The following is a 24,354-nucleotide window of genomic DNA, read 5'->3' on the forward strand; positions in this document are numbered from 1 at the left end:
AAAAAAAAAAAAAAAAAAAGAAATAAGTTGCAATGTTTAGTAGCAGGATAGGGTCACTATAGTTAGCCACAGTGTATTATGTATTTCAAAGTAGCTGGAAGAGTGATCTGAAATAAATACTCAAGGCAATGGATACCAAGATACCCTGACTTGATCATTACACATTCTGTGCATGTAACAAACTCTCACATGTACCCTGTAAATATGTAAAGTATGATGTATTAACAGAAAGAATCAAGAATTGGATTTTCAACCTGTGTGTGCCACCTATTAGTTGTTTGACCTTAGCCAAGTCATAAAATCTCTCTGAACTGTGATTCCCTTTGTTGCTAGATGGAGAATACTAATATCTGCTGCAGGGTTGTTGTGACGCACTCAGTGAATATTTGTTGAGTTTCTAAAATGTAAAAGTTTGAATGTAGTGGTTCCCAAAGGCAGGCTGTGGCTAGGCTGGCTGCATCATTATCACAGGGGGTGCATTTAAAAATAGTATATATCAGGGCTTCCCCTATATATACTGAGTCAGTACATCTGGGGTGGTGTGAGGGGCAAGGGAAGAGCAGTGGTCTTGAAATCTGAGTATTTTACAAGTTCCCATGTGATTTAGTTGGACAGTCTTGCATAGGAATTGTTCTGAGGCATCAATAGTGGCATGTATTATTCCATTCTACAGAGCCATGAAAAATGTATTGGAGGAGAGAAATTGTTCTGAGGGAAAAAAAAAGCATCTAATGATAGCAGTTCTCTCATAATTAAATAGTTTTTACCATATTTCACAATTTGTGCTGTGTCAGTTAGTTGATGATAATGAAGGATACAATAATTGTAGCCACTGTTTGATGAATAGGATGCTTTACATATTTCATTTTACTTAGCTCTTCTCAACATTCTTGTGAAGTAGGAACTGTATTCCAATTTTATAGGAAAATATACTTAGGGAGGGTGAGTAAGTGACTATAAGGTCACATAGCTAGCAAGTGGTGGGCCTGATTTTTAACCTAGGTTCTTTGATTTCAAAACTCAAGCTGTTTCCATTATGCTACATCATGAGTATATTTATCTTTTTTTCTCATTTTGAGTAATAGAGTGTCTCTTACGTGATACCTTGCCTCTAAGGTATGTAAGAACTAAGAAAAACTTAGTTTTTCTTCTTCTTTTTTTTTTCTCCACCCAAAAGTTTTTCGTTTATTAAGCTGCTTGTGAAAAATCCACAACAGCCATAGGTAACATCATTGCGGCACCTTTACCCCTTTGGCTGTGATCCAATCTCCAGGTCACTTTTTGCCAGCACCAACATTGGCCTTTGCAGTCCCCCTGACTTTCTTCATTCTGTTCCTGCGTTCCTTTCGTTGCTTTCTTGAGGTCTTTTTCTTCTCATACAGGCGATGTCTTGCAAGTCTATGTTTGGGTTCATTTTTCTTTGCATAATCCAGGGAATCATAAATCATGCCAAAGCCAGTTGTCTTGCCACCACCAAAATGAGTTCTGAATCCAAATATGAAGATGACATCCGGTGTGGTCTTGTACATTTTGGCTAGTTTTTCCCAAATTTCTGTCTTAGGCACTGTTGCCTTCCCGGGGTAAAGGACAATGACCATTTGTTTCCTCTGAAGTAGTCAGTTGGTCATGAACTTTCTAGTGTGGATAGTTACTGTGTCGTTCATGATGGCGGCCTCAGTTTTTCTTCTTTTAATTTTTGCAGATGAACTTGAGATGCTTTCTGAAGCCAGAGCTCGCTTGGCTAATACTCAGGGAAAGAAGGCCAAGAGGAAAGCAAGAGAGAAACAATTGGAAGAAGCAAGGTATGTGTGGATATAGGAATAAAAAGCAAAGTGTTTTTTTCACTTAACAATCAACACAGAATACTTCTGTGACCAGATAGGTGTTTTCTTCCCCCCACCCTCCCAACCACCAGCAAGCAGGCAATCCTGCAGTGGATAGCAGGTTGTCCTCTAATTCAGTTAATTCTAATACTGTCTATCTGGAGATAGCTCCAGATCTCACAGGTTGAGGACAGTCCCACAAGACAGAACCCCAGTTTTGATGCTGTCCGTAAGCCTCAGGTTGTTTTCCTTGTGTTTCTGACCAAAGAGCTGGGTTCCACTGCCTTCTCCTTGGGTTCCATTCATTTGCTAGAGGGCTCACAGAACTCAAGGAAACACCTACTCACATTTACTTGTTTATTATAAAGGATATTTTAAAAGATACAAATTAACAGCCACATGAAGAGATACATAGGGTGAAGTCTGGAAGGGTCCTGAGTGCAGGCACTTATGTCCCATTGAAGTTGGGATATGCCACCCTCCGAGCAAGTGGGTGTGTTCTTGTTCACCTTTTTGGAATCCCCATGTATTTGGCTGCCCACAAGTTCTCCAGACTCTGTCCTTTTGGGTTTGTATGGAGGCTTCATTACATAGGCATGATTGATTACATCATTGGCCATTGCTTATCAACTCAACCCTCAGCCCTTCTCCCCTCCCCTGAGGTTGGGGAGTAGAGCTGAAAGTCCCAGTCCTCTAATCCTGTCTTGGTCTTTCTGGTGACAGCCATCACTCAACTCATTGTTGGAAACAGGGATGAAGACCAAATATATTATTTCACAATGTCACAGTGTGGTTGTTGCCATTCACAGTTCAGTAATTAGTCTAGGCATCCTTAGGACCAATAAAAATGGCATGATTTATTAACCCTGTTGGGTGAATAATAATTGGAATTGTCCAATTCTCATTTTGCTAGTATTCTTTACCTTCTTTATTTCTCTGAAAACATCTTGTATTTTTTTTCCCTAACCATTTCAGAATAGTTAGAGAAAACCATATTTTAAAAAATTAAGCTGTGGCAGAAGTAATGCCCAGTTTATCCAGTATGTTGAGTTTGTTCTGTTGTCATATGAGAGCTTCATTTGTTGTAGCTATTTTGGAGTCATGATTTTAGGACACACAAGATTATATGTCTTTTGTATGACTGCTAATTAGTTACTTTCCTTGATTGGTATTGGGCAGGCACTGGCTGTGAAACAGAATACTTGGCTGAACAAAGAGGGAATTAATGAGCCTAGAACCAAATTTAGGCCCTCACAGATATCTTTATTTAAAAAGTAAATGAATATATATTGCACATTGTCTTTGACCCAGGATTTTCTTCACTTTCCCCTTTTTTCCTTTTGGTTAAGTCCATGATTGATGTCCCAGTAACTCAGAATCCAAGATGAAGTCAGTAAAGGGCAAATCTGGACTGGCCCTGGAATAACCTCCCTGTCCTACACAGTGCCCCTTTGTGGACCCCAGGTTGGCCTGCTGGTGCTTCTTCACCTGATGACTAGCAGTATGTTGGAATTAATGGCTTTGAAGTGCCAGATTCTGGGATGGAGGATTTTTTTCATGCCTGAGGATGTATGTTGGCAGAGCTGGCCAGTTGCTAGCCTAGAATAGTTAACTTATGTTGAGGGTATGAGCTGCCTGGGACAGTAAACAGAAACCAAGAGGAGGTACTAAATTTTCTCCCATTCTTGGCCATCTCTCTATTCTGTATACTATTTAGAGTTAAATTCTGTGAGTAAGGTTGAAAAAAAATCACTTTTCCATTTTTATCCATGGTTGTTGGGGACCAAGTTTTTAGAGCCTTTTAACCATGTGGATTGGGCCAGGGATACAGCAAATACATATGTGAAAAATCTCCAAGTATGGCTAGCATTGACTGCTTTAAATAAAATTTGCAGATTTTAATTTACCCTGTAATTTCTTGTAGGCATTCTTATAGATTCTGCAAATCTTTATAAGTTATATTATAACAGGCTGGGTTAGCCTTTATGCAGAGTGTAGCGCGGGGCTACTTGTTTTAAATGTTAAATTACATATCTACCTTTTAACTTAAAGCAGTTTTTTATTGATTATAAAAGTAGCACATTTTTCCTTCCAGCATTGTTAATGTTCTAATTTTGGGACATAGGCGATATAATGCTTTATGACTTGGTTATATTCATTTAGCATTATGGTGTAAAGGTTTTCTAATGTGGTTTGAAGTCTTTATTTCCATTATTTAAAGAATGAAATTACTTTAAAATTTGAAATATATCTCTCTAAACCTTTCTTTCAACATAGATGTGTATTTATATGTATATATATATATACACTAACATTTCTACAAAATTGAATCATACTGTATTGTTTTAATGAGAAATACTGTAAATCTTACTGAGATTTCCTTGTAAGTGCTGAATCATTTTTGTTTTATTGCTTTTAATTTTAATTTAATTTTTTTTAGGAGAGGGTTTTTCTCTGTTGCCTAGGTTATAGTGCAGAGTTCACTGCAGCCCTGAACTCCTGGGCTCAAGTAATCCTCTGCCTTAGCCTCCTGAGTAGCTGAATCTACAGATGCACACCACTATGCCCACCTCATTTAAAAAAAAAAAAAATTTGTTGAGACAGAGTCTCACTGTGTTGCCCAGGCTGGTCTTGAACGCCTGACCTCAAGCCATCCATCTTTCTTGGGCTCCCAAAGTGCTGAGATTACAGGTGCGAGCCACTGTGATTGGCCTGTCTTATTGGTTTTAAATCTTCTCGTCTTTGGCTTTCAGCATTTTTAATATGTTGTGTCTGTTTGTAGATTTCTTTTTGTTTATCTTTCTTGTAGTTCATTGAGCTTACTGGATATGTAGATTAATATTTTTCAATAAATTTTTCAAAATTTCGGCCATTACATATCTTCACATATTTTATTCTGCCCCTTTCACTTCTCTCCTTTTGGTACTCCTGTTATGCTTATGTTGGTGCATTTAATAGTGCCGCATATTTCTCTGAGGCTCTGTTCATATTTCTTCATTCTTTTTCTCTCCTGTTGAGTCTTTCTAGTGAAGTTTACATTTCAGCTTTGTACTTTTTTTTTTTTCTCTTTTAGACAGAGTCTTGCTTTGTCACCCAGGCTGGAGTGCAGTGGTACAATCTCTGCTTACTTCACCTCCACCTGTCGGGTTCAAGCAATTCTCCTGCCTCAGCCTCCTGAGTAGCTGGAACTACAGGCGTGTGCTACCATGTTCAACTAATTTTTGTATTTTTCGTAGAGACAGAGTTTCACCCTGTTGGCCAGGCTGGTCTCAAATTCCTGACCTCAGGTAGTCTGCCCACCTCGGCCTCCCAAAGTGCTGGGATTATAAGCGTGAGCCACTGTGCCCAGCCACTTTTTAAAAAAATTAAATAATTTTTCTTAAAATTTTTTTCCCCATTTTTGTTATTTCGTTCCTTTTCCCAAGTTAGCTGATCAGCTTTGTGCTTTTCAATTTGAGAACTTCCATTTGGTTCTTTTTAAACATTTCTCTCTTTACTAATATTCTCTATTTGATGCAACATTGTCATCATATCTTCCTTTACTTTTTGGTTTCCTTTTGGTTTTGGAACATATAATGGCTACTTTCAAGTCTGTTAATCCGACATCTGGTTGCTCTCGTAGGCAGTTTCTGTTGCTTATGTTTTTTTCTAGCATATGGATCATTCTTTCCTGTTTCTTTGCATGTCTTACAATTTTTTGTTGGAAACTAGATATTTTAGATGATACAGCAATTCTGGGTACTCTCCCCAGCCCCCATTTATTATTTGCTTGTTTACTTGTTTGGTGACTGGCTTATTTTATTTATTTATGTTTTTGACACTGAGTCTCACTCTGTCACCCAGGCTGGAGTGCAGTGGCACAATCTTGGCTCACTGCAACCTTCGCCTCCCAGTTTTAAGCAGTTCTCCTGCTTCAGCCTCCCGTGTAGCTGGGATTACAGGTGCTCTCTACCATGCCTGGATAATTTTTGTATTTTAGTAGAGACGGGGTTTCCTCATGTTGGCCAGGCTGGTCTCAAACTCCTGACCTCAGGTGATCCTCCCGCCTTGGCCTCCCAAATTGCTGGGATTACAGGCAGGCATCAGCCAATGTGTCTGGCCAATTTTAGACACATTGTTCAATCTGTTCTTCCTTTCCCTCCCATGAGAAATGTGAAGCATCTGATGTTGCTCCTCAAGGAGGCAGTCTTATGCTCACAGACACCCTGGGATGGCATAGTTTGGGCAGGGCTCTCTTTGACATTCGTTTCACTGTTAAGTTCTACTAATTGCCAGCTGTTTGCTGTGTTGTTTTCAGCAATGTCCCAAGGCATAAATTGCACTACGAATTGATGCAATCAAATTTGGGCTCCTTTGAAGGGATAATTACTGATATCAGTGTTTGAGATTTGTTCTCACCTCAGTGAGGGTTCCCTCCTCCCAGCCTTCATTCCTTGTTTCTGTCAGACTAGTAGGCCTACAGATTCATTGGTATCTCCATTGAGTCTGTCAAGTTTCTTCCCAATTGCCTTTTACCACAACTTCCAGTGTTTTTGAGAGTGCCCTTAGGCTTGAACTTCTCTACACTCTGTTGCAAATGAAGTCCTTTTGTTTGAGGAGAGATGTGAGGCTTTCAGTTATCTGTCCTGCTTCTTCCCCAGAGCTCTGATGGGGCTTGTCTCTAAGTGACAGCCCTACTTTATTAGCTGAGTGTTTGGTGGGGAGTGGGGGGTGGACAGCAACCCAAGGTTTCCTTGGCTTGCCCTTCCCCGCCCCCTACCACCCTCAGCGTGGAACCCTCATCCCATAAGCCAGGGCAAAGGCTGTCAGGGCTCTAGTATTGGCAGCACTGTGCCCAAAGCTGAGACTTCTGTTCTGTTTGGATGGAGGAAGGAAGTCTCACTTCCCAGACACTTGATGGAACTTTGCCACTAGAAATGCTGATGGCCTAGTCCTCTTGGAATGAAAGTCCTACTGCTGGGAGCTGGAGGGGAGAAGGAGCCCTGGGTTGCTGGATGCACTTGTGTGGAATGGAGTCTCTGTTTCTCTGAGGTGGGGGGAAAGAGGGAGTGGGTCTTGATTTAAATATTATATTCTTACTTTTTTTAACCGAGTTTAAGTAGATTTTCTTCAGTTAATGTTTATATATTTGCTGTTTCTGCTTCAGATCCTCTCCAGAGATTTTAGTTGGTTGTTTTTTAAATATATATAGTTTTCACCATTCTCCCTGGGTAGTGGGTTTATGGAGTTCCTCATGCTGTCATGCTGGAAGTCAGTAATATATACTGTTGCTGACTTGTTTTCTCTCTTTAATATTGTGAATAGCTTTTCTTATCATGAAATCATTATAGCTATAGCAACATCGGAAGACACAAAGAAAAAAATTAAAAATTAAATGGAATTCCACCTTCCAGTGACTGTCATTGTTAATATTTTGGTGGACATCCTTCGTATCTCCTCAGGCATATATTCACTCATAGATATGCATACAGTTTTTTTTTTTTTTTTTTTTTTTTAAGATGGGGTTTCACCATGATGGCCAGGCTAGTCTTGAACTCCTGACCTCAGGTGATCCACCCACCTCGGCCTCCCAAAGTGCTAGGATTATAGGCGTGAGCCACCGTGCCCGGCGCATACCGTTCTTACATGTTGCTCTGTGACATGTAAACTTTCTAACATTTTTTACACAGCAGTATGTCTTGGGCCTCTTTCCATGTCAGAGTAGATTTATAGCCTTTTAAAAGTTTATATAAAAGGCTGATATCTTACAAATGCATTTAATTTCTTATTGATGGATGTTTAGATTGCATCCAGCTATCCACTCTTATAAACAGTGCTTAGTGAACAGCTTTGTAGTTAAGTCCTTACTCATAGTCTGACTTATTTCCTTAGGCTAAAGGCTAAGGAGTGAAATTGCTGCTAAAAAAATATGAAAATCTTTAGACTATGAATGTGTATTTCCAACTTCTCTTTGGGAAAATATGCACCAATATAGTTTCTCATTACCAGTGCAGCAGACTGTCCATTTTTTGCAGCTTTGCCATTAAACCAAAACAGAAAAACTGAATGATATTAATTAGATATGTAAAAATGGTACTTGTTAATTTGTGATTCTTTAATTATTAACTTAAATAAGACTTTTGTCATTTTAGCTACCTGCAGTTTTTCCTTTGTAAATTGTTTTCTTTTGCTCTTTTTCCCCCTTTGAGTTCCTTTAAAAAAAAAAAAAGAAAACTTTGCTTAAGACTCTTTATATTTATCCTTAGTACTAATTGCAGATATTTTTTCCCTACTATTTGCCTTTTAATTTCATTTATGAGTTTTTGTCATGTTACAGTTATAAATTTTAAATCTTGAAGCTGTTCAATGTGCAGATGGGTGGATTAAAATGCAAAAATTGTTTTTTATTTTTTATTTTTTTTCTTTTGCCATTTATTTAGTTTATATTTAGTAAGTACATTTCCATCCAGAGATAAGATACATGTTTGCTTTTAGTTTCTTTTGGTTTTTCTTTTTGCCTTATTATTTGCATGTGTGTGTGCATCTTTAAATTAAAACTAGGATTTGTTTAGTGAATGGTGTGAGGTAAGGATTTAAATAAATATTTCTTCCCCAAATAAATGGATAGGTTTTTTTTAAACTGTATTGGATAATTCATCCTTGTCACATGGCAGATTATTTTCAAGGTGATTTTGCATTCTTTTCAGACGTCTTGCTGCCCTCCAAAAAAGAAGAGAACTTCGAGCAGCTGGCATAGAAATTCAGAAGAAAAGAAAAAGGAAGAGAGGGGTGGATTATAATGCTGAAATCCCATTTGAAAAAAAGCCTGCCCTTGGTTTTTATGATACTTCTGAGGAAAACTACCAGGCTCTTGATGCAGATTTCAGGAAATTAAGACAACAGGATCTTGATGGGGAGCTAAGATCGTAAGTTGCCTTTCTGATTTTGGAAATGGAAAGGTATAGTAAGACGAGTCTTACAAAGGGTCAAGTATTATTCTCAGAGCCATATTTTTAAAATTAATTTGAATTTTTTAAAATTAAATTTTTTTTTTTTTTTTTGAGTCAGGGTCTTGCTCTGTTGCCCAGGCTGGAGTGCAGTGGCGCAATCATGGCTTACTGAATGAAGCCTTGACCTGCTGGCCTCAAGCAGTCCTTCCACCTCAGCCCCCTGAGTAGCTAGGCCTGCAGGTGTACACTAGCTAATTTTTTTTTTTTTTTTTAATTTTTAGGATGAGATCTCCTTTTCTTGTCCAGACTGGTCTCAAATCCTAGCCTCAAGCAATCCTCCTTAATGTGTTGGGTTTATAGGCATCAGTTACTGTGCCTGGCCTAGATTTTTATTAGTACAATGTGGCCTACGTTTGGTTTTATTTATTTTAATGGATTTCCCTTTCTGAGAAAATTAGGGACCCTGGCTGTCATGTTTTTTTTAGCACAGAATGCTGTTTTTGGCTCTTGAATTAAATGTATGGCTCTGAATGGACCATGTACTCTTTGAATCACATCGTAACTTTTATATGCATTTATGAATAGATTTTACCTAGTGGCTGAGGAATCTGTCAAAATTGAGTCTGGTTTTTTTTAGTCTTTAAAAAAAATTTTTTTTAAGACGAGGTCTCACTCTGTCACCCAGGTTGGAGTGCAGTGGCATGATCACAGCTCATTGTATCCTCCTAGACTTAAGCAATCCTTCCACCTCAGCCTTCTAAGTAGCTGGGACCACAGATGTGCACCACCATGACTGGCTAATTTTTTATATTTTGTAGAGATGTATGGTTCTTGCCATGTTATCCATGGTGGTCTTGAGCTCCTAGGCTCAAGCTACCCTCCCTTCACATCCCTTACAAAGTGTTGGGATTACAGGCATGAGTCACCATGCCCGGCTCTTTTAGTCTTTTCTAGTGAAAAATTTTATCTTGTTTTTATTAAGATGAAATTAAAAGAAAAATCTTACTGATTTTTCACTTGATGGGGATAGGTATACATTTACAAAATCTTTGTCTTAGAGGATAGCAGATTTTCCCTATTTCTTGAGATTTTTAGTTTCTTTAAATCTCATACATAAATATTGTAGGGAGAGTATTTTATGGTTGTCGAGGAATTTTAAAAGTTTTCTGCTCTGTTGACTTTTCATTTCTGTTGACATGAATTGTTATAAAACAACAGCTATCAGCCATTGTAAAATAGGATTTTCTTAGATGTACTCCGCTGTATTCCTCAGATTAGGACTTTGCTTTAGGTAGGCTCTACAAATAAAGAGATTTAGCAGGAAAACAATTTTTGGAAGGAGTACTAAGTGCAGGAGGCAAGAAAGACATGCAGAAGGGGAGGAGGTATTCCTGGAGCTTTCAAAGACTGCTTTGCGCCTGGCTTTAGACATCCCAACCATGTTTAGATGTCATTTGTCAGTATTAAAATAGCCTTTTTAAAAAAATTGTGAATTTTAAGAATCATGACAATTTAATACCAGTTTTAAAGAGAAATTTAAAAATTATGTTTTAATTTTATCTTTTTCATATACTTATTTTCCCTTTTACATGCTTGTCATACTTTTTCGTATGTGCACAGACGTTCTTATTGAATGTATTCATAATGCAGGAATGTTTTTCTTTTGACATGTGGAATGTTTTGCTTATCTTTATCTTTATACTTGTATATTTTAATATTTAGTACTTCAATAATAATTTTATTGCTATTCTTGAGTTTGCCTTCATCCTGAATATAGTAAGTAATGGTGTAGGGAACTACTTAATATATATTGTTTTTTGGTCTTCTTTTAGTTTTTGTCTCTTTTTTTTTTCTTTTACTTGAGATGGAGTCTTTCTCTATTGCCCAGGCTGGAGTGCAGTGGCATGATCTTGGCTCATTGCAACCTCCACCTCCTGGATTCTAATGATTCTCCTGCCTCAGTCTCCTGAGTAGCTGGGATTATGGGTGCATGCCACCATGCCTGGCTAATTTTTGTATTTTTAGTGGAGACAGGGTTTCACCATGTTGGCCAGGCTGAACCCCTGACCTCAGGTGATCCACCTACCTCAGCCTCCCAAAGTGCTGGGTTAACAGGCGTGAGCCACCGTGCATGGCCTTTTTAGTTATTGTCTTAGAAAAGAGATTGTTCAAAGGGTATGAGTATTTGTATGGATTTTAATGTTTTTGCCTATATGTAACTTAAAAATCTCTTCTCTGCCTTGATCCATGACAGTGAAAAAGAAGGAAGAGATAGAAAAAAAGACAAACAGCATTTGAAAAGGAAAAAAGAATCTGATTTACCGTCAGCTATTCTTCAAACTAGTGGTGTTTCTGAATTTACTAAAAAGAGAAGCAAACTAGTTCTTCCTGCCCCTCAGGTAATCTGATAAAAGCAAATTTTTCACTGTGTGAATTTATATGCTATATCATTTATTCAGCAAACATTTGAAGGCCTGTGTACCACATTTGTGCTGGATGCTCTTAAGAAATTCAGTTTAGTGGGTGAGACATACGCAAAAACAAGTGGTTGTGGGCTGACCACTGTCCTCACACCTGCTGTGGTGGCTCATGCCTGTTTTCGCAGCACTTTGGGAGGCTGAGATGGGCGGATCACCTGAGGTCAGGAGTTCAAGACCAGCCTGGCCAACATGGTGAAACCCTGTTTCTACTGGAAATACAAAGATTAGCCAGGTGTAGTGGCATACATCTGTAATCCCAGCTACTCAGAAGGCTGAGGCAGGAGAATTGCTGGAGCCCTGGAGGTGGAGGTTGCAGTGAGTCGAGATCGTTCCCGCTGCACTCCAGCCTGGGCAACAAAGTGAGACTCCATTTCAAAAACAAACAAACAAAAAAACTCACAAGTAATTGTGATATAATATGATAAGATAGTTTCAACTTCTCGGTATAAATTATTGTATTAGGTCCTAAACTGTTCATATGATGGTTTGGTAAGTAATTGTTAGCTTTTAACATTTTGTCAACAGGTTAGGGCTTCTTTTTTGTAGCTGACCAGGGTAAAGGTATGATTTGGCTTTGTGGACTTTAAGCTGCCTTTTCCCAGGGAATGTTTCGTTGTGTTACGCTTCTCTTTTTTGAGACAACAATTGTGAATCTGGAAGTTGTGGAGAAAAGAGATACAAACATTCCTTCATTCAGCTTATTACAGGCTGTATTCTTTTGACTTACTGTAGTTGGTCAGAGACATGGGACCTTAGAGTAACCTTTTTTTTTTTTTGAGTAGTACAGCTTGGTAGAATTGGACAGATTTAATGGTGTGGAGGAAAGGACATGGGAGACCAGAAGAACTGTTTTCCCAAATGAGCACATTGGCTGCATCAACACAGGATTCTTGGGCATAAACTAATTTTGTCATATTCTGCCATTCCTAATGGGGATAATTATTAAATTGAAATTTTGTCTTCAATTTTTTTCTTAGTACACCTTAGGATATTTATTTTGGTGAAATTACTAACATGACACCTTTAGATTTTCTTACGGATCTTGTGGTTCACTGGACTCTTTCTGTGTGATATTTTAATTGGTTTTCAGTCTTTCTCCTCCCACATATTGATGAATAATTTTGTATAAATACTGCTATTTTACATTCTTGGTACATTGATAGGTTGATTTGAAAGAATTTCAGCATAGTGATACAGCCTATGTAGCTTGATTCTATATCATATATGAATTTTCCCCCCACATTTGTTAGGAAAGGCTTTCTGAAGCTATATTACGGAAACTTTCAAAGCCACAAAAAAGATGAGTACTACAGTGAACCCCTGATACTAATCGCACAGCTTCAGCAATTCATTTTTCTGGAATATGGAAATTTAAAGCTGTGTCAGTTCTCAGTTAAAATGTTGGTGTTTTTTTTTTTTTTAAATAGAGACTGAGTTTCGCTATGTTGGCCAATCTGGTCTCGAACTCCTAGGCTCAAACAGTTTGCCCTTCTTGGCCTCCCAAAGTGTTGGGATTATTAGTGTGAGCCACTATGCCTGGCCTCAGTTAAAATGTTGCTTACTATGATAATTGTGTCCTTTTAGATTTCAGATGCAGAACTCCAGGAAGTTGTAAAAGTAGGCCAAGCAAGTGAAATTGCACGTCAAACTGCCGAGGAATCTGGCATAACAAACTCTGCTTCCAGTACTCTTTTGTCTGAGTACAATGTCACCAACAACAGCATTGCTCTTAGAACACCACGAACGCCAGCTTCCCAGGACAGAATTCTGCAGGTAAAGTATCACATAGTAGAATGAGCCTTTTACTTTGTTTATTGTCCTTAGAAGTATCATGCATTAGAACTAAGTGGTTTGGTTGTGTTTCTTCTTGTGTAAATGGTTTGAAACTGAGTCCCGAATGCATAGATCTTGCAACATTCTGTAGTAGAGAAGCTAAATAGATTCAGCAATAAGGTAGTTTTAATTTCACATTGATTGTAACTTCTAGAAGCCAGCTCTTCTCCCTTTATTAGTCTTTTGTACCTGTCAGTATAAAACATAGTTTTGTAAAATTTGACATTGCCTACCAATCCTGGAAAGAAAGAAATACTTGCTTGCATTTCTGTACTTAGCTTTGCATAGTGCCCACAGTTCTACTTTCTTCCTTCTCTCTAACGCATAGTGTAGACACAGCTTAGTGTGTTCCCTGGGTGTCTGTATACCAGATAATATCCAAACCTACAAAATAGAGTTGGGTCTTTTAGTACCCTTACATCTCATTTCCTCTTCTCTAATAGTCAGGAGTATAATTTTAAGGCTTTGGTTCGAGGCAAATAGTTGTGTAAGGCTTAGCAAGAAGAACAGTTGTGCCCTTCATCCATGGAAGTGCCAGTTACAACCGTTTGTGTTACTTTTACTGCTGAGAACTTTGTAACTTGTTGACCGTTTTCGGTTTTAGGCATTATTTGTTGTTTTTCCCCACAGAATTTGACACTTGACTCTGTCACACCTTCTGTGTCTGTCATGCATACATTTTCTATTCCTTGATTCTCTGTTATAATTTGGTTAACTTTATATTCTTGGTTTATCTTATGACTGTAAATCCTATTCATTGCTAAACCATGAATTACCTTATAATTTGTGTAATTGTACAAATATGTAATATTTGTACATGTAGTATGTAATCTATAGCATATTATTGTACTTTGCAGTAGAGTATTTTTTCTTGGAGTTAATACTTGTTTTATTCAGTTGCTAAGTTTTTTGACTAAGCACGAATTCCATTCTAGACTATGCTGGCTGTGTCAGTTTTCTCTAGCCTGTCCAGACTTTTTTATTCTCATCTTTTTGAAAAGTCTTTCTAAGAACTTCTCAATGTTCTTGCCTGGACTGATTATTCTTCAGGGCTTGTTTATAGCTTGTTCTTTTGATTTCTCTTCACTGCCTCCCTAGGGAGTTCCTTGAATCCCCTCTTTCAGGCTCCCACGTCTTTGGCTTTCTTGGTTTATTTTCTTGTTCTGTGAAGAGTACCATTCAGTAGCTTTCAGAGAAGGGGTTCATTGGAGGTAGAATTTTTTTTTTTTTTTTTTTTNTTTTGAGACAGAGTCTCACTCTGTTGCCAGGTGCCAGGCTGGAGTGCAGTGGTGCGATCTCGGCTCACTGTAACCTCTGCTTCCTGGTTTCAAGCAATTCTCCTGCGTCAGCCTCCTGAGTAGCTGGGACTACAGGCATGCGCCACCATGCCAGATGAGTTTTGCATTTTTTAGTAGAGATGGGTTTCACCGTGTTGGCCAGGATGGTCTTGCTCTCTTGACCTCATGATCCATCTGCCTTGGCCTCCCAAAGTGCTGGGATTATAGTCGTGAGCCACCGCGCCTGGCCAGAATTTCTTTAAATTAGTTTTCTTCATTGACAAGGAAAAATTGTGTCTATGGCATACAGTATGATGTTTTGGTATATGTATACCTTGTGGAATGGCTAAATCAAGCTGTTTAACGTGCATTACTTCACATATTTATCATTTTTTGTGATAAGAACACTTAAAATCTACTCTTGGCAATGTTCAAATGTACAGTATATTGTTACTGTAATCACCATGATGTGTGATCTCTTGAACTTATTTCTCCTGTCTTAACTGAAATTTTGTGTCCTTTGACAGACATCTCCCTGGTTTCTCTACCTCTCAGCCTCTGGTAACCAGCGTGTTACTCTTTTTCTGTGAGTTTGACTTTTAGATCCCACAAATAAGTAAAATCGTGGGGTATTTGTCTTTCTGTATCTGGCTTATTAATGTAATGTCCTTCAGGTTCATCCATGTTGTCACAAATGACAGGATTTCTTTTTTAAGGCCGAATAGTATTTTATCGCACGTGTGTGTGTGTATTTTTTTTTGAGACAGTTTCGCTCTTGTTGCCCAGGCTGGAGGGCAATGGCATGATCTCGGCTCTTTGCAACCTCCGCCTCCTGAGTTCAAGTATTTCTCCTGCCTCAGCCCCCCAAGTACCTGACCAGGCATGTGCCACTATGCCTGGCTAATTTTGTATTTTTAGTAGAGACGGGATTTCTCCGTGTTGGTCAAGCTGGTCTCCAACTTCCGACCTCAGGTGATCCACCTGCCTCGGCCTCCCAAAGTGCTGGGACTACAGATGTGAGCCATCAAGCCCAGCCTGTGTATCACATATTTTTTAATTCATTTCTCCATTGATGGACAGTTAGGTTATGTCCAGAGGTAGAATTTTTCAAGACCTTGCATATCTGTAAATTACTAATCTACCGTCTTGATTGACAGTATAACTGGGTATAGAATCCCAGATTGCAGTGGTTTTTGTTCACAGTGTTGAAGGTGGTGCTGCAAGGTCTTCTGGCTTGTACTGTTCCTTTTGAGACCTTCTATTCAGTTTGTTAAAAGGAAGCCTAGTTTTTTCTTTGTCTGGAAGCTTATATTATCTTACATGTTTATATTATCTTACGCATGTTTCTTGGTGTAGATCTTTTTCAACCACTGTGGATCTTTTGATTCTGGAGGCTTATGGCCTTCAGTTTTGTAAAATTATTTTGAGTTAAATTTTTTTTTCTCCCTTTCATTGATCTCTTTATAGACCTCCAATTTATCTATTCATTCCTCTACAGTTTTCTATCTCATTGATTTTGATTTATTTGTAGGAGATTTTCTCAATTTTATCTTTATTCCGTTTTTAATTTGCTATCATATATGTAATGTTTAAGTGCTTTTTAAAATTTTGTTCAGTATGTTTTTTAACATGTCTCATGTTACTCATGTCTCATTTCATGAGTATCTTATTTCTCTGAGGCTGTTAATGGTGGTTTGGTTTTGTTTTTACAAGTTTTCTTTTCCTTGCGTAGTTTCTAAGTTTTTGTTTTGTTTCATTTCTGTCTTTGCTAATGGATATTTCCTCAAATGTCTGATGCTCTTTGACTGTGTCTAGTGGTACGTGGGGGACAATCACAAGCTGATTGGAAGCTCCTTAGGTGTGGGTAGCCTCCCAGCTTCCCTGGAGGCTAATCTGGCTGGGATGTTTCATTGGGGAATTCTTGATGTCAATATTTCTAGTTCTTTTTGCTTAGTCAGTCAGATTCCTCAGATAAGCAATTTCCAGTCTCCTGTCTACGGGGTATAAAGTTGGCCAGCCCCTGGGAACCTTCTTGGGGAAAAAGGCTGGATGCCTCCAATCTAAAATAAAAACTTCCGCTTCACATCTCTATTTTCATAGTGATAATTTTTTTCTTAACTCTTCCTGGTATTCTCTGGCTTAGAAGTCTTTGGTTGTACTCTCTTCAGAGAGTAAAGCCTCTATGTCTTTTGTAAATCCTGTGTGTGTGGGTGTGTGTGTGTTCTAAAAATCCTATAGACTTTGTTTTTTTTATTATCCTTCTCCCTTTTCTTCTTCTTTTATATTGTTTTATGAAAGTTTACTAAATTATTGCACACTAGTTAGCAGCCAACTCAAGGCTTTGAGGAGGCCTCGACATAGGGTTTCTCAAGTAAATAAAATGTCTAGCATATCAGAAGCTTTAAAAATAATAATGTGATCTTGCATTTCCTTGGACTCTGAACACAAGTAAGGAATGTGTTTCAGGGTGTTCAAGGCCAGGTAAAGTGTCAAATAAGCCTGTTCAGGCAGGCTGGGAAAGAGAAAACCTAACCACCCACAGAAGAAACATGGAGGGGCCTCAACAGTCCAGAATAGACAGGAATCCACTTAAACTATATAGACCTGCTAATAACATGGGGCAGTAATGGCTGTAGATATTGTAAGAATTCCACCAGCCATCTTTTCCTGGCAGCCCTGAAGTGATGTAGATGCTTCTGATAGTGGCTCTGTCGGTGTTATGTGGCTTAGTATTGCTTGTGCATGTGTAGCACTTATCCAGCCCTTTCATTAAAATACAGAGCATGCTTTCCTCATTCTGTAACTTGAACCACGCCTCAGCCTTTCAGATGTCCCCACTTCTCTGACAGATAGGAATAACCTTTCCCCTACTTTTTTTATTTTTGAAATGGGGTCTCACTCCCATCACCCAGGCTGGAGTGCAGTGGCACGACCATAACCACCATACTCAGCTAGTTTTTTTACTTTTAGTGGAGACAGGGTTTTGCCATATTGCCCAGATTGGTCTCGAATTGCTGGGCTCAAGTGATCTGCCCACCTTGGCCTCTCAGAGTGCTGGGATTATAGGCATGAGCCACTGTACCTGACCCCTCCATTTTTTTCAGTGGTGCTGTTTGAAGAAGTTTGCAAGTGTGATTATTCACATTTGAAATTTAAAAAATATATATATTTTTAATTTTGGGAAAATATTACATTATAGGGTAATACAAGGAACATTTAATGGAACTCTTTTTATGTTTTTTAAACAGTATTATTGAAATAACATTCTTACAGAATTCACCCATTTTTACTATATTCACTGAGTTGTTTACCGATCACCACAGTCAATTTTAGAATAATTTCATCATCCAGAAAGAAAACCCATACCCATTAGCAGTCGTTCCCTATTCCCCTCAAACCTGCTGAGTTTTTAGGCAACAATCTGCTTTGTGTCTCTATAGAGTTCCCTATTCTGCACATATATGTAAATGAAATCATATATATGGTCTTTTGTGACTAGCTTTTTTCACTTTGCATAATATTGTCAAGGTTTATCCATGTTGTAGCTTGTATCAGTACTTCATTTCTTTTTGTTGCTGCTTAATATTTCATTATATGAATATACCATGTTTGTTTATCCACTTAACTGCTTATGAACATGTGGGTTGTTTTTACCTTTTGACTATTAGGAATAATGCTGCTTTGAACAGATGTTTGTGTGGACACGTTTTTCCTTTCTCTTGTGTGTATACCTGGGAGTGGAATTGCTAGGTCCTGTGGTAACTATGTTTTAACTTTATGAGGAACTGCCAGACTGTTTTATGAAGTGGCTGCACTATTTTATTTGTTTTTGAGACACAGTGTTGCTCTGTTGCCCAGGCTAGAGTGCAGTAGCACAGTCATGGCTCACTGCAGCCTTAACCTCGTGGGCTCAAGTGATCCTCCCACCTTGGGCCTCCTGAGTAGCTGGTACTACAGGCATGCACCGCCAGGTCCAACTAATTTTCTAACTTTTTGTAGCGATGGGAGGGTCTCACTATGTTGCCCAGGCTGGTCTCGAACTCCTGACCTCAAATGATCCTTCTGTCTCAGCCTCCCAAAACGCTGGGTTTACAGGCATGAGCTACTGTGCCTAGCCTATTGTACATTTTTATAGGAATGTGTAAGGGTTCTAATTTCTTTATATCCTCACCAACACTTGTTTTCTGTCTTTTTGATAATAGCTATCTTGTAATCAAACAGATCCTAGTTGTGAAGTGGTATCTTGTGTTTTTGATTTGTATTTCCCTAATAGCTAATGACATTGACATTTCATGTGCTTATTGGCCATTTTTATATCTTTGTTGTTGTCGTTATTATTGAGACAGAGTCTTGCTCTGTCACGCAGGCTGGAGTGCTGTGGCGCCATCATGGCTTACTGCAGACCCAACTTCTCAGGTTCAAGCAGCCCTCCCACCTTAGCCTCTCAAGTGTGCACCTCTCAAGTGTGCACTACAGGTGTGCACCGCTATGCCTGGCTCATTTTTTATTTTTTGTAGAGATGGGGTCTCATTATGTTGTCCAGGCTAGTCCCAAAGTCTTGGGTTAAAGTGATCTTCCCACCTTGACCTCCAAAATGTTGGGATTACAGGTTTGAGCCACTGTGCCTGGCCTGGCGCGCGTGTGAGTGTGTGTGTGTATTTTATATGTGTGTGTGTATCCATATATATATATATGTATATTTTCAGAAATAGCTATTCATATTCTTCACCCATTTTTAAATTGGGTTTTTTTTTTTTAATTAAAAAATTTTTTTGTAGAGACAGGGTCTTGCTGTGTTGACTAAGCTGGTTTTGAACTCCTGGCCTCAAGATTCTCCTACCTGAGCCTCCCAGAGTGCTAGAATTATATATGTGTACCATTGCATCTGACTGAGTTTTTTTTTATCATTGTAAGAGTTCTTTGTATATTCTGGTTATAAGTTCCTTATCTGATATATAATTTGCAGATGTTTCCTCTCATTTTGTAGGTCGTGTTTTCACTTTCTTGATGTTCTCATTTGCAGTACAGAAGGTTTCGATTTTCATGAAGTGTAGTTTAGCTATCTTTTCCTTTTTTGCTTATGCATTTAATCTTATCCAAGAAATTCTTTCCAACCCTGGGTCCTGGAGAGTTACTTCCATGTTTTTTCCTCAGAGTTTTATAGTTTTGGTGCTGACGTTTAGGTCTGTGGTCCATTTTAAGTTAATTTTTTGTATGTACTGTTAGGTATGGATCTACCTTTATTCTTGAGCATGCGGATATCCAGCTTTCCTAAGACAATTTGTTGTAAAGACTGTTCTTTTCCCATTATATGGTCTTAGCAGCCTTTAAAAAATCAATTGACCATTAATGTAAGGGTTTATTTCTGGACTCTCAATTCTGTCCTATTGATCTGTTATCTATCTTGTGCCAGTACCACACTGTCTTAATTCCTATAGCCTGTAGTATCCTTTTGTGTTTTTAATACAGGCTTTTAACTGATTGTTAAAGAATATTGAGGTAATGAGTGAATGTTAACTGAGAGAGTAGTAGTTATTTTGAAAAGGTACAAAACAGATTTAGAGCCTGAGCCATATGCAGTAAGCTTGGGGCTTGTAACTTTGGATTCCTCTTCTAAAAGATGTAGGGGAAGTTATATATTTGTTGGAATTAGGTTTAGCTGTAACAGAAAACCTCTCACAGTGGCTCAAATAGAATAGAGGTTTATTTCTGTTTCATGTCCTAAATGTTAAGAGAGAAATCAAACTGGGGCTGGTGTCAGGGACCTGGGCACCTGCTGTTTTGTCCTCCACCATGTCAGATTTCTCTTCTTCTTTTCTCCTTGTGGCAGGTACAGTGGCTGGAGGGCCAGCCATCATGTCTGCGTATAGCTGGCAAGAAGGAGGAAAAGGGGCACACCCTTTCCTTTCTTAAGAACACGTCTTAAGAAAGACGTCTTGCACACATCATTCTGTTCTGTCCTGCTGGCCAGAACTTAGGCACACATGTCCCAGCTACGGGGACATATGATATTTGTTCTAGGTAGCCAGGTGCCGGTTAAGAATTGAGGTTTCTGTTACTATGGAGGAAGAGAATGGGTGTTTGGTGACAAGTAGAAGTCACTGCTAAGATAAATACCTATTAATGGAAATGATTATGATTGGTTGAAGCCCTTTGGAACCTCTAAGATGAACTGAGAGAAGTTGAGATTTAGTCAAGTCTGTGACATATTTTTATGTAAAATTTTGATAAATTTCATCTTTTATTGGTTTTCATCTTTCAGCTTTTATCGGTTCAGTGTCTCTGTTCTATGTGTGATAAAGGTGGCACCTCTGGCTGCTGTTGTGTGTAGCTAGGGAGATGAGGAGTTTTGCCCCTGTCTCTTGGCTGCCTCTTATCTAGCCTAGGGTACATCAGTCAAGGTTTAGTTAAGGGAACAGAACCACTATGAAAATCATAGATGAAGGAATTTGTTAGAGGAATTAGTCCCATACACAGTCATGGGAAAAGCAGGGCATTAAAGGTCTGAAGAGGAGTGTTAAAGATCGGAGAAAGGTCACCGGCCCTGGTGGGTAAGTCGTAGCTTATAGGAAATCTGGAGGCTAGGCAGGAAGCGGGTTGGTATGGAAGTCTGGAGGGTTGTTGGCTCTTTGTTACTCCTGTTTCTGTGAGTTTGAAGCTAGAAGTCTGGTTGCTGTTGGTCTCCAGGGCTGCCTATAAAGGAGGAGGATTGGATATATGGAGCAGGAGGAGCAGGGACACACTGGAACTTGCCAGCTCCTCTGCGAGTCTGTCACTACCTCTAACCAGTGAGGGCCTTCGGAGCTTAGTGGTTGCTATGTCACCTCTGTCACCTCGGCTTCTCCTTCAGCTTCTACTTCTATTTTACTTTTGGTGTAAAATAACGCAGTATCAAGAGGGAAGAGAATTCTGGGAAACATTCCAGTGTAACCAGGTTGACAAGAGGATGATTCATCACATAGGAGACAGCTCAGATGCCCCAGCATATTACTTTGGCCCTATTACCTGGGCCAAACTCCCCCACTCCTTAGCCACATCATTTTTGGGAGTGTTGCCTATTTGTAATCTTAGCACTTATGATATGTTACATGTTATCCACTCTTCCAGGAATATATACTTTGCCATTTGAGTCTTATTTCTCCTCTTTCCTATGCAGAAGTTCTAAGCCTACATACATTTTTTTTTCCTGTAAATGCTTTATATTTGGAATAGCAAAAAGGACACACACAGGATCTTTGATAATGTGAAATTTCAGATTTTTTTCCCATGAATAAAGATATGCAGAATAATGGAATAAATCTTGCTCTGGTTATTTTCATTTTGCCTCAAAACTTAGTGGTTTAGTGCATTTTACTATGTTTATGACTTCTGTGAGTCAGGAATTCAGACAGGGCACATAAGGAGTAGTTCGTCTGTACTTCTTGATGCCTAGGGCCTTAGAAAGGAGCACTCAGCGGTTCTGGGTGATTTGACAGATAGGGGATAGAGTCATTTGGAGGTGTCATCCTTCCATGTCTGGTTGTTGATGCTGGCTGTTGATTGGGTGAGTCCTCAGCTGGGAATGTGGAGTGAATTTGCATGTGGCCTTTCCTGTGGTTTGGGCTTTCTCACAGCATGGTGGTCTCAGAACAGTTGAACTTCTCTGGTATCTCAGAGCTCCAGTGTGAGTGTGGTGGGAAGCTGCGTTAGTTTTTCTAAACTAACCTGGGAGGTCAAGCATTGTCACTTTTGTTGTATTCTGTTGGTTGCAGGTGAATCACAAGCCCACCAAGATTTAAGGGGAGGGAGCATAGATCCTACCTCTTGATGGAAGGAGTATCACAGTTGGATTTTAAACATAAGAACATGAAACATGAGAGAGAAGGAAGTGACCATCTTTGGAAAATAAACTGCCACAGGCCCTAAGTTGGACGTTAAGAGACTTAAGGGTGCAAAGATAGCATTGAGGACAGGGTTATAGTAGAGGTGCTGAAGAGAACATGGTCAGTTCTGCCTAAAGAGATCAGGCAAGAGTTCTGAAAGGGACCTGACCCCACAAGTTGCTTTCTTGTGCAGTGGAAAGGTTGCTTGGTAGTATCTTAACTTCCCAGTAGAAAAAACAGACTCAGAGACACTAATGAAGACTGGATAGAGAGTTAGTGGTGAAGCCAGACTAAAACCTAGGCATTTAGACATTTGGCCTAAGCTCACACTGGGAAATTTGAATTCTTGTATTTCATGATTATGGAGAGGTTTGGCACAAGTAATAGGAGAAATTTTTGGGTAATGGTAATTTCATATGTGAGGCCACAAAAGCATACCTCTACATATAAAACTTTATTTGATGTATAAAACTGATGTGAGATGTGTTAGATTGATAGAAGGAATGGAAGTATTGAAATCTGTCATGACTGGTATTCATTTTCTCTATAGGTTTTCATTGAGAAAATGTGTAAGAATTCTGCCTGCTTCAAGATTTGTATAGTAGGACCAGAAGAGATTCTGCAGGCCTGTCTAAACTGTTAAACATGCTTCTTTGCCTTCTCGTTAATCAGGAAGCCCAGAACCTCATGGCGCTGACCAATGTGGATACCCCATTAAAAGGTGGACTTAATACCCCGTTGCATGAGAGTGACTTTTCAGGTGTAACTCCACAGCGGCAGGTTGTACAGACTCCAAACACAGTTCTCTCTACTCCATTCAGGTATTGTAAATGAATATGTTTTTTATTTTAGTGAAGCTTGAATTCAAGGACTTAGGCAGCATGTTTGCTTTAGTAGTGTTTACAGAGAATGAATACTCCCTGTGTTCAGTTTTCCTCTGATTTCTTCTTCATAGTAATAATAGTATCCAGGAAATGGTTAAATAGTATGGAGTACCCCCCCCCCTTTTTTTTTTTTTAAAGATGGAGCCTTGCTCTGTCAACCCAGGCTGGAGTACAGTGGTACAATCTCAGTTCACAGAACCCTCTGTCTCCTGGGTTCAAGTGATTCTCGTGTCTCAGCCTCCCGAGTAGCTGGGATTACAGGCGCCCACCACCACGCCTGTCTAATTGGAGTGTCCTTTTGCAAAGTTTCGGATCCTATCACGTTATTTTTGAATACTTTATATTTGATTTTAGAGTAGATTGATTCATTTTTAATGATTACTTTATGAATTTTATGAAGATTGTAATCCTTTTATGTATGTATTACTGTTGCTTTTCCCCCAGTATTTTATTGTGAAAATGTCAAGCATTTAGAGAGGTTGAAAGATTGTGTGGAAGTTATCAGTATTGAAATGAAATCACTTATACTTTCATGAAAAAGGAACCCTCGTGTGCTTATGCCCATGACAGAAATTATTGCAGAGATCTTCTGAAAACCACACATATTCCAGATAAGTTGCTTCTGTGAAGACATTGCCCTACCAGGTTGAACATCCTAAATCTGCAAATCCAAAATGCTCCAAAATCTAGACTTTTTGAGCACCAACAACATGACACTCAAAGGAAATGCTCATCGAAACATTTCAGATTTCGAATTTTCAGATTTGGTGTGCTCAACCAGTATAATGCAAATATCCCCAAATCTGAAAAAATTCCATATCTGAAACTCTTCTGGTCCCATATTTCAGATAAGGGGTACTCTTACCTATGAAAATAAATGCCACCTCCTGTGCTATGTCCCTGTAACCAGTGGTCTTTATTTCAAAGCAGTTTACATGGACGTCTCCCTTTTATCATTAAAACCTTCTCCTTGCCCCAGCACTCTCAGGTATACCTATGGTCTGTCATAGCACACATATCCCACACTGTCATCCCTTGTTGTTCCTGAATAAACTGCGTGTTCTGGAGACCCAGTCTCTCACCTGTTTAAGTTGACAAATGGTAAAGTGAACATCCGTATCATCATGCCACCACTTGGATTCTAAGATTGCTAGTATTTTAGTGTATTTGCTTTATCACCTATCCATCCATCAATTCATCATATTTTTAAATGCGTTTCAAAGTAGCTTGCAGATATCAGTTTGTTTGATCCCTAAGCACTTCCAC

General features: G+C 38.9%; 1 protein-coding gene and 1 pseudogene across 1 annotated transcript in view; one reads left to right on the forward strand and one right to left on the reverse strand.

Moving 5' to 3' along the window:
- The window catches only part of CDC5L (cell division cycle 5 like), a 60,022-nt gene that overhangs the window by 7,629 nt on the left and 28,039 nt on the right, over positions 1–24,354 (forward strand). Inside the window, exons 5-9 of the mRNA XM_017547451.2 lie at positions 1,703–1,802; positions 8,510–8,728; positions 11,007–11,151; positions 12,817–13,005; positions 22,877–23,025. Of these exons, the coding sequence (XP_017402940.1) occupies positions 1,703–1,802; positions 8,510–8,728; positions 11,007–11,151; positions 12,817–13,005; positions 22,877–23,025 (802 nt within the window). The remainder of the gene's footprint in view (positions 1–1,702; positions 1,803–8,509; positions 8,729–11,006; positions 11,152–12,816; positions 13,006–22,876; positions 23,026–24,354) is intronic.
- Positions 1,168–1,664, reverse strand: LOC108317161 (annotated as a pseudogene).

This window comes from Cebus imitator, unplaced genomic scaffold (genome assembly GCF_001604975.1).
Source record: "Cebus imitator isolate Cc_AM_T3 unplaced genomic scaffold, Cebus_imitator-1.0 Scaffold197, whole genome shotgun sequence".
NCBI lineage: Eukaryota > Metazoa > Chordata > Mammalia > Primates > Cebidae > Cebus > Cebus imitator.